Below are 11,097 nucleotides of genomic sequence, written 5' to 3' on the forward strand. Positions count from 1 at the left end.
TAGAATTTAATATGAAATTTGTAATTTCAAATCACTTTTTATTATGATTGAATAGACGCGTTGAAAAAATCCGAACGATAAATTGTGAATACTTGTAGTTCATGCAATGGCAACACTACTAGAACATACAGCTGCTAGAAAAACCATAATTGACGCATTTTCATCGACATCTGTCATTTATTTGAATCTAAAAAAACAAACTACACGACGCGGTGACAAATTATTTTTTCTAATTTCAAATAATATTTGCCTTTTCCCCACATCTATGGTAAGCGTGCTTTAAAGAGTGGAAAATGGACTCGCCAACAATACTGCGTACCATCAAATGGAATGATCATAAGAAGGAGATTATTGAGGAGCAACAGTATTTGTTTGACAATAATTTGGAAACGGACTGTACGCTAATCACTGCAAAAGGAGTCCGTATCCAAGCGCATCAGATTGTTTTATCGTCGTCGAGTGATTTTTTCCGGAAGATATTCAGCGAATTACCATCATCGGTCGAGTCACCAACAATTCATATACCAGATATTGATAGATCAGTATTAGAAGCTATACTTAAATTCATTTACACTGGCGAAACCAATATCGCTTCAGGCTATTTGACAACCTTACTCGAATTCTGTAATTTCTTGGATATCAAAGGATGTGTCGCTAATGGTTTTACATTGAATGGAGCTGGTTTGAAGGTAGGAGGTGATATCAATCCAAAAGATGAAAATGGAATCAATAAGCTATACAATAGTTCGAGCGAGAGTTGGTCATGTGAAGAGTATATGGTGGTTACACAAGCGGAGAGTGTAAACAGTGAAGAGGAGAGCATTGAGCCTGATTATTTAGAGGAGTATCTAGAAGATGATGGAATAATTAAGGAGGAACAAATGTTTATGGAAAATGAATACGATGAAGGTAGGCAAGAAGACAATGAATTCATATCATTTGAAATCGAAAAAGAAGTTGAAGATATGCCGAGTGTGTTTACAAAAGACGGTACAGACACTCCTGAGAGCAGCAGCAAACGTCAGCGAAATATAAGTCGACCAGGTACGCGCAGTACAAGCTCACAAATTGACAAGGCTTTGAACGAAGTAAACAATGGCAAAACCATTCACCGACTGTCGGTAGAATATAATTTACCACGTTCGACTTTGTACCATCGGTTCCGCAACAATGAAAATTTGAAACAGAACTATCGACTCGAACGAAAATCCGCACTAGACAGTGCTGTACAAGCCGTGTTACACGAACGACTAAGTTTGAAAATGGCTGCCGATAGATACAAAGTCCCAAAAACGGCTATTTGGCGCGAGGTACGAAAGTGTGAACAGTATCAACCATCGAATAAAGAAGTCACCGTGGAAAGACAAAATGCGCAGCGTGAAATTTTGTCCGGAAAAAGTTTGACCAGTATTAGTGCTAAATATGGTGAGAATACATTCGTTTTTGACAAATCTAAATTAAGAAAAAATTTAAAATGTTCCATTTTTTCAGGTATACCATTAACTACACTTCATCGCGACAAGAAAAAGCTATCCGTCGAAGGAAAACTGCCGGAATCGTTTCGCGTTAAAGATCGGACTGAGAACTCTGAATATGGCCAAAGATTGGAGATGGCTTTGATAAAGTGTCGCAGCGGAATGTCACAGTATCAAGCGGCGAAATTGTTTAATATTCCAAAAGCGGTTAATATTTTCATTTATTTCTGACTTTTTCCTATTGTTCTTATCTAAAATTAATATTTATTTCAGACCATGTGGCGGTATGCAAACGCATTGAACAAATCCAACCGAAAATCAAAAGTCAAACAAAATGAGTAGAATGATGGGATACGTAAATCATGTATAAATTTTAAGTCGATCTTTATTATTGTAATTCTAAGAAATCAACTTACAAACTATATCTAGCGTTTTTTTTTTGTAATGTACAGTTTGAAGAAATAATTGGAATTAAATACAAACATATTGTGGTTTTTGTTACGCGTGTATGTGTGTGTGTGTGTAAAAAAATAGTAACTAATAGCAACGTCTTCACTTCACAGTTAAAAAATATAACGCATGTGAGTGGACCTTGTAGTCTGACTTAAAAAAATTAAATTGGTGACCCACAATTTTCGATCTAAATGCATAAAATGTATTTTTTTCCTTCTCAATCCGTCACACAATCCAGGGCACAAAACATAGAAGTATAGTTTCCTTTCAAACAGTTGACAACAATAAACAATATTTTTATTTTGAATATATTCGGTGGCATTTACCAGAATGGACACCAACCAATATAACACTGGCAAAGATTCTCATTGTTTGTTGCCTGCTGTATCAACAAATCAACTTGACGTTGTACACTTATCTCTTCAGTCGTATTAAAGTCATTACCGGTCAGCTTCTGTTTGACACGATCGACAATTAATCTGGCTTTCATATTGGTGACTTCGGTTGGATTGTGTACAGCATTAACACTTTCACCAACTGCCACCCCTTTTCCGTCTATATTATTGAATTGTTGGCCCTTTAGTCTATTTTGTTGTTGAATGCTTAACAAATCCATTGAGTCATCGACGCTATTTGCTAAGCTAGCGCCGGTTGTAGCATTTCCATCTGTCGTTTTTGATCGATGATTCTTGTCAGTGGTTGTATCAAGCAGACGCCAGTTCAAAAGCGGGTCATAGACGAATGCTTCCAAAACCGCCATTAGGCTGTCTTTGTTACGACGTAGTACATGCATTACACTTTCAGAAGTACGTCGATAAGTTCCTTCGATGCCGGTTACTTCCATTGCATTTATCAACATTCTAGTTAAACGGAAAGGAATTTTTTCGGGGAATTTTTCACGTGTCATGGCCACTTCGAAGCAATCACCAAAATCGATGTGTAAAATTTTTCCACTCAATCGATCTAACATTAGATTCGAGGGATGCCTATCACCTAAACCAAGGATATAACCAACCATTGACATAACAGCCAGTGATCTTGTGTAGTTGGTTCTTCGATCGAACCAAACCTCCGACGAAGGACTTTTCAACCAGAGAAGTTTGGCCAGATCATTCCCTTTGGTTTGCTTCAATGCATATTCAAATACTTCAACTTTTTGAAGGAGAGTAAGGTGGTCATAGTCGGGTGCCATTTTCAACATTTCACGATGTTCCGAATTCAAAAGCTTTCCACGTTTGTCACGATAGTCTCGAATAAGGGTATGCAATGTATCACAATGCGGAACCCATCCGATCAAGCCAGAATTGGTGCTGAGTGGAATTACTGCGTATCTTTGAATTGTTAGATTACGTCTAAACGTGTCGGGCTCATGCTGGAGTAATGTATTGACGAGACCGAACAATTGCATAACACGTTCATCTTGACGCAAATCTTCATGCCCTTTCAATAAGAACATGTAATCTTTGCCATTCGAACCACGAATACATAGCTTTCTTGGTCGTTGTTTTGATGTAATCACCTAGAAAATGAGAGTAACCTCAGCGTTAATATCACGTTGAAGGGATCGTTTTTTTTTAAACAAGATCTACTATTTATTACCTGCAGATTTTGGTGAATGCTACTTATTCTGATGAGCTCTTGGCCAGGCGTGTAACTTCCAGGCACAGCTAATTCTAAGTCCTTACAAGCTAATAACTTCGGGCTGACATATTGCAATTCTAATGACGTCAACTGTGGCAATTGGCGTGATATTTTACGGAACACGTGATAGTATAAATCCCATGCTTGGTTCAAATCACGAATTTTACCGGATACCTATCAAGATCATGAAAAAGAAAGCGGTTAATTGTGTTTCTCCAAAAGTGACATAATAATAACAACCAACCTTATAGTGTTGGCACCATTCCAGAGCTTCATTCAAATCACGAGCATAGGCCTGATAAAAACTAGTTTCTTTCAGTGTTTGTGGTCCCCGTTCTAACATTGCATGCAACGGTTCCAACGTATCAAACATGCCGGTAACATTCATTTCGCCGAAATACAATCTAGATGCTTCTTCGAGACCCTCGTGCCACTGTTCATGCCATAGAATTGCCACACGAATAAGTTCTTCACTGCACATCAATGCCTGTTGTACAAGTGTGGGTGAGTGGTCACTCATCGAACCCAAAATTTTGTGTGCTGCATTTTTACGTGGCAGTGAAGCGGACTTTGATGCTACCGTCAATGGATAAACCAATGCTTGAGGATGCTGTTTTCCGATATCAATGAGGAGTTGATGAACTAATTGACCAACTAAGCTGCGATGTGTGTCAATACGGGCGATTAGCTGCGGTATGACCTGTAGCCAGGTGTTTATCTCAATCAATTTCATGCCTTCAACCAAAGCGTCATACACTTCAGTGTATTGACCGTATTCAAACCAAAGTGTTAACAATCGCAGTGTGTCCTGAAGGGAATTGCCTTGCAAAAGATTAATAGATCTGAAGAATCCATGAACGGCTGGAACGGCATATTGGGTAATCAAATTTTTCTCGAAACGTTTGTCGCGTACGAAATCTCCATTGTTCGTATTATTTTCTTGCGTTTGCTTCTGTGATTGGACTACTTTAAAATTCATATACGCCCATGAATGCCATGCTTTGTACCAATTTGGATCGTGTTGTGTTGCCTTTTCATAGCAGCCCAGAATTCCATTGATGGAATCATCCGTTATGCCCCCTAATTTGTTTTGCCAAAGTCCGAGTCGCATATAGCATCGTGAGAGTAGCCGTCTGTTCTCATCTCTCAACTCGTCGGAAACTGCATTGGTTTGCAAAGTTTGGTTTGTCAAACTTTGCATGCTGAATGTGTTGACAAACCGATCGAGCTGATTGTAGGCCCGCTCATGATCGTTGCTCATCCATAAGTGTTTGCAATAAGCGAATGTCACTTGCGGTTTATCTGTGGGTAACTGTGACTCTGGAGTCTCGGATGGATCAACACCCATTAACATGGCCAGTGTTTTGTGTGATAATTTCAATGAACCACTCTTGCGACACAGAGATGCATATTTTAGCCATGTGTGCACATCTTCGTGTGGCGACAAGACTAGTGAGTGAACTTGAATGATTCTTTGCCAATCTTCGACTAGACGTTGTCCCCCTTGCAAACGTTTCCACCACATATTCCGAATAGTTTCCCGTCGTTCGGGGATCAGTTTATATTGAATGACTTCTTCTAGTTCGGATAACATTTGAACACAAACCATTGCACCATATGCTCGTTCATACGATTCGCCTGCCATTGCGGTTAGTTCAGTGTCTAATAGGTCACGGGTTTCATCGATTAAACTTTGTGCGATTTCAAATTCACTATCACGAATGGCCAACACTGCTCGATAGAACGAACTATCTTGTGTGTCCTCTGGAATGCATCGCACATATTCTCGCATCTGTTCAAAGTCCTGTAAACCCCAAGCAGCCACAGCTGCCAATCGTCCTGCACGACTTTTTCCATCTCCCAATGAAGGCCATTGCTCTTTAGCGTAGCTACCAAGTTCATTCCATTCACCAAGGGCTTCTAAACAACGCATATAACCGAGTTTTGAGTCCAAATCGCTTTGATTATTGTCCAGCCGATGCTTGTATAAATGTAATGCTTTGTCCCAGCTATGAAGTTTTTCATACCATCTAACTTGCACCTATATTATGAAAATATGTTGTTGACATTGTTTATTTTAATCCATTATAATAAATATTGTGTAATCAATTAACTTGCCTTTGGCTCTTCCTCTCCATTTCTACACCCCATAACATACTCCAGTAATCCTTCGGCCGCTTCTTTTTGCTGTAGCTTGTTGTTGATCAGGATCAATGCTTCCAGCACTTGTGGACTTTTGTCTTCGTGAAACTCGTGTTCTTTGTAGTGCAATGCCTTTGCATAACTGTGGGGAAAATTGGATATTGAAACATAACTACAAGTAATTTCGTATGAACGATTTTGTGTCAACATACGCTCTACACTCCATTGCACGACGCCCCAAGATTTTCGGGTCAATTTTCAACGTTTTTTTTCGAAGTTGATCTTTATCACAATGCTCCATAAATTCGGCCAAATTTAGAATTGTTTGTGTTATTTCAGGCATATCTTGCACTTCGAGGGCTTGTCTCAAGCTAGCCGCAAGTTCTTCATTCATTTCATCACTCAATTCAGTCCAACATGATACAAAGGCAGCATTGAATAAATCTCGCAACAGGGTCGGATTTTGAGCCAATGCTTGACATGACCGCAATGCGGGCGATTGGGAGTTTTTCAACAAACCGACGCTTAGCCTTCTTAACCACTCCACCCAATCGTCTTTAGAGACTCTCCGTGATGCCTGACAGGCCATGCGTAGCTGCGACTCAACGGGTTGCATTTTCTTCATGGTACTCATGTCAGAACATAAAGCAACGTCTCGCTTTTTCGTTTTTAATGATCGTCTTGACTCATCATCCAATACAACCGTTGTATTACTTTGAATTTGTGGCAATAATTTTTCATATTCTATGCACGTAATGCGATGCTTTACAATGACTTTTTGGACTAATGGTATGAACACTTTATATTTCTTATTCAGCTGAAGCACCATTGAGCATAGAGTTTGCATGGCCGGTACTCGGAGGTCAGGACTAGTGTCAAGCACACGAACGATTGGATGAATGATTCGTGTTGCGAAATCAGTTAGATCCAATATTTCTGCTAAATGATGAACTGTCTCTAAAGCACACACGCAAACCGCCAGTGGCAAATCACATGGTTCAAATAGCTTAACCACGGGTGGAATCACTAGATGTAAATAATCGTCGAGATTCGCACCGAAACTTTGCAATGCTTGCAATAATTTTATCGTTACGATACGATCTTTTGAATTGTCATGCGCCAAAAGACGAAGCATTTGCGGCATAAGTTGTGATAAATACACTTTAAATTCACAACCGAGCGCTATGGCAATTTTCTCAATAAGGTTTATCAAAGTGCCATGCAGAGGAGTGTTTATCGTCCAGAACTCACGAATCAATTTAAATATATCATTCATGTACGAAATTACATGTTGTTTCACAATTTCTATCAACGTTGACAATTGTTGGAATAAAAAGTCCTTTAGATTCATATCGGCCGTTCTGATGTTGCCCAGCAAACTTGGCAGCACTTGTGATAGATATGGAACACATTTGATACCCAGGCTTTGAAAAACAAATGTTATTGCTTGAACGACACTGGTGTGATGTTGTGATAACGTTGGATCTCGTAAAATGCGCATCAAAGTTGAAATTGCTATGGCTGGATAGTATTCTTCTAAAACATTTCCCATGTTAACAAGAGTCTCAGCCGTCGATAAATCCTGATGCTCGTCTGATTTTAAGTCCGACATTGAAATTAGAATTGCATCATTCTGGCTGTCGATCAGTCCTTTATTCATTTTGTGTTTGTACGGGTCCATTGCACCTAAAAAGAGATGGAAAATTGTCGATTGCAAACAGAGACTTTAGAAATTTGGTTTTCGAGGTTGAAAATAACAAAAAAAAATCATCATCCACTTGTTGAATAATGTAAATACTACATTTAACTAACCCAGCAATCCCAAAACTCGAATCGTTTCTCGACGTATTGTGCGCTGTTGTTCTGTTTTTAAGAAATTTATCAGTATATCAATTAAAAATGGATATCTATAGTATGGTGTTACACATCGGCCCGTTGCACCTGGAATGCAAGAAAGAGACAATTAAATTGATGTTTTCTAAATCAAGCAAGTGTACAAGAATTTTTTACCGTAAATTTTTTTTTACAGTTATTCAGCCAGGTCTTTGGCGGTGTCAATAAAATAAAATAAAATAAAAATATCTTACCAATTAATTGGCCAAGCGTCCACAGAGCAACACCTCGCTTCTCAGGCGAGCCAGCATCGCCTAACATTTCCAACAAGATTGATAAAAGTTCATCAGCCCATCGCTCCATCTCATTACTACCTCCATTCACTTCTGCCAAATCACCGATTGCACGAAGTACGTTCAAAATCACACCAGGATTCGATTCTGGTTCTTTCAGTTTTGGTACAAGCTTTGTAAGAATCGGTTTCATGTACGCAGATATCAGACGAGGTGTACTCACAATCAGGTGATCCAACATGCGAGCACTTTGTTCTTTATTTCGACTCATTCCTGAGTGTTGGATTTCAGTTAAAAGCTGCACCAAAGTTTTACGTAGACTAGGCATAACAAAGGCGGGATTTTTTGCTGACAGCCGACCAATAGTTTGTATAGCTAATTCCCGTATTTCGAACACCTCATCATTTAGTGTCATCAATAGAGCCCCCAGGGAACCCGGCTGAGCCAGTTGATTGTCAAATGTTTCATCCAGTGACTTAAGCACTCTCAATCGTACATTTGCATCCAGATCAGTTATGCCGACATTGAGCAACTGATTTAAACAGTGATTAACCATATCAATGGTTGACTGATCTGATTCATCCTGATGAATCGTAATCTTCAATAATCGACTGCATGTTTCAACCGCTTCCAAACGGATTTCTTGCTGATCATGTTGCAAGAAGTAATCAGCACATCTTTGAACAAATTCAAGTAAATCAAATACACCGAAATTAAATGTGCCCAGTGTTTTTAGAGCGAGAACAATTGTAGCCGTATCAGGCTGGGTATCAGCTGTGGTAAGTGAAGCAAACTGTGCGGTTATATGATGTTTTGGAGTTCCCAACTGAGACAAGGTCTTGCTCATAAGCAGCACCTGTGAAAGCATATTCAAAAGTCCATCGGATATTATGTTTCGTAGCCGTGGGACCTGTTCCGCCAACTCTCTGAAGCATATTGTTAGCGCTGGACTCACGCCAGTCGATTTCATAGGTTCCAATAGTTCTTTGATATAATCAGTGATCATTGTTTCATTTTTAACTGCGTGACCGAAAAGTGTGATACACAAGAACACAGAGGGATCAGGAGTTGGTTTTCTTTTCACATGAGCATCCTTCGATGGCAGTGCTGCTTTAATGATTTCAAATACAGTCGGCAGATACGGCTCGATCTCATCTTTGACGGCAACAGCAATATAGCCGAGTGTCACAAAAGCCTGGTTTCGATCCTTCTCTTTGCCTCGCAGAGTGTTTAACAAATAGTTTATCGTAGAGTTTAAGTGTTCACGAACGAAAATTTCCCGATTGAATGCCACCAGGCGGGGTAGAATTGAAAACAATGATTGTTGTACATATGCTGATTTTACAGGACGTTGCTCCATGATCCGTTGGCAAATATCATCGTAGTTTTCAATGATAATTTGTCGACATACAGATGATTCTTGGACATTACCGCAGTATTTCATGTTACAATCCAAGTCATACAAGTAGGATGTATGAGATGAATTGAAGTGGGATAATTTATCAATAAAAGGTGCCTTGAAACGTGGTAGCAATGTACCATAATCATCTGTTCGATGCTTCTTTCGTTCAGGTTCCAAAAATCGTAATGAATTGTATTTGCGCTCCCAGCTTGCATTTGAGCACCGTAGTAATTCGTCCAAAATAATTAGCGCACTGTGAACCCGATCATCTTTTGTGACACCCTTTTCCTTCATTGGGACTTCGGCGAAACAAACCATTGCTTCGTCAAAACACAATTTATACCATTGTGGTTTGTTCATTTGCTTGGAACTCTCACGCTGAGAAGTTACAACTAGAGCTGCTCGTAACGCTTGTCCAGCCCCTTCTCTTATAATTGGCTTTGGATCACGCATTGCCGTGAAAATATGTTCAAAAAATCCAGATACTTGCTGATAGAAATATGTTGGCATAGCTACGGCTAACTCTCGTAATATCAACACAGCAGCATGACGTTTTCCCTATTTAATATAAAATTAGATGTTGAATTTTAAGAACAAACCATTGATTAAGTAACTTCTTTACCTCATTTCGTTCTTCCGAAAGCCATTCAAAGGCTCGCTTTAAATCAAAATCGAATGATTCGGCACCCTTTGAACCGGGCAGTAAAGCTAATTTAACCAAAGTTTTTGCAGCAATTTCCATCACTGATACATCATTCGATGGCAGAAGATTTCGTAATATATTTGAATAACGTGGGATACGACTCGCTGTGTTTACTACATCACCGCTGATAAGACATTCTATTGAATAAAGTAAACAATAATGATGAATGATTTCATCGTTATTTAAATCATCGTTAAACTTAATACAAACTCACTTATTGCAAGAACACCACCCTTCTTTTCGCTGGCATCTGAACTAGAAACCATATCGAAAATATGGTGGTTGAAATCATCTAAGAACAATGCCAGCTCCTCCTGGGGCATTTCCCGCAGTTCGGTCTTTACATAAAGTATCAAATCAGCGGCTGCTTTGTTCTGTTCATCACGATTACGTGATTTCAGCCCATTGACGAAATGCTGTACGGTCGTCATATTGAAAAAATCAATTATTTGTATCTCGTTCTATTTAATTTCCTCTCAAAATTGAAATAAAATCGATCAAAACGGTGTCAATCGACGATTAAATGAAGTCTTTTTTCAATTTCTGTTTACAAAACATTTTCACAAATTTCACAGTTCCCTGTTTGAGGTTAAGTGTTCGCTTCGATATTTTCTCTTTGATGGAAAATCCAAAACATACATTTCTTTTTTCACTTTAGGTTCGTCCACTTCAACCGTGAGTTCCTTTTTCTTTATTGACTTTATTTCTGTTGTATAATTTTCAGATCTATTGAATTTTATTTTGACATTTCATTCACTTTCCTTAGATATAATTGGAGAAACTAATGTGTTGAATAGTTACTATTTTTTTTAATTTTCTGAAGCATAAAATTGCCTCGTTTTACACCAAACACCGTTCACTGTCATTGTATCTGCATCTGTCATATTTTAGTGTTTATTATTTTTTCTTGGAAAATTCCCATCTATCAAATGTTCCTGATATGAGAACACAGTAAAAAAAATTTACACGTTTCGTTGGAAAATTTATGTATATTTTAAAGGGATTGTGAAAAATTAAATACTATTGTACGAAAATCTTTACTCCGACTAAATTTGTTACGTCTATCTGGTGTCAATTGCTTTTGTCGCTTATGTTTGGAACTCTAGCGTCAGGAACTATAATCTGGAATTATAATCTGTCATCGCACTGTTGTTG

The 11,097-nt window shown here is 38.6% G+C and overlaps 2 protein-coding genes across 3 annotated transcripts; one reads left to right on the forward strand and one right to left on the reverse strand.

Moving 5' to 3' along the window:
* The first annotated feature begins 108 nt into the window (after positions 1 to 108).
* LOC129568636 (transcription factor Ken) lies at positions 109 to 1,957 on the forward strand. The gene is made up of 3 exons (XM_055446767.1): positions 109 to 1,425; positions 1,492 to 1,682; positions 1,749 to 1,957. The coding sequence occupies exons 1-3, from the start codon at positions 294 to 296 to the stop codon at positions 1,815 to 1,817; spliced, it is 1,392 nt and encodes a 463-aa protein (XP_055302742.1). The 5' UTR covers positions 109 to 293; the 3' UTR covers positions 1,818 to 1,957.
* Positions 1,843 to 11,077, reverse strand: LOC129568630 (serine/threonine-protein kinase Tor). Of its 2 annotated transcripts, none has more exons than XM_055446753.1 (10): positions 10,984 to 11,077; positions 10,157 to 10,877; positions 9,862 to 10,079; positions 7,799 to 9,797; positions 7,524 to 7,652; positions 5,924 to 7,397; positions 5,688 to 5,853; positions 3,814 to 5,610; positions 3,528 to 3,743; positions 1,843 to 3,447 (listed from the first exon to the last, which is right to left on the reverse strand). In XM_055446753.1, the coding sequence occupies exons 2-10, from the start codon at positions 10,371 to 10,373 to the stop codon at positions 2,251 to 2,253; spliced, it is 7,413 nt and encodes a 2,470-aa protein (XP_055302728.1). In that variant the 5' UTR covers positions 10,374 to 10,877; positions 10,984 to 11,077; the 3' UTR covers positions 1,843 to 2,250. The 2 variants fall into 2 exon arrangements, with proteins under 2 accessions (XP_055302728.1, XP_055302730.1); XM_055446755.1 differs by having other exon boundaries at positions 10,972 to 11,021.
* Between the last annotated feature and the right edge of the window lie 20 nt (positions 11,078 to 11,097).

Source organism: Sitodiplosis mosellana, unplaced genomic scaffold, assembly GCF_009176505.1.
Source record: "Sitodiplosis mosellana isolate CC-2019 unplaced genomic scaffold, AAFC_SMos_1.0 Smas_scaffold_21, whole genome shotgun sequence".
Taxonomy (NCBI): Eukaryota; Metazoa; Arthropoda; class Insecta; order Diptera; family Cecidomyiidae; genus Sitodiplosis; species Sitodiplosis mosellana.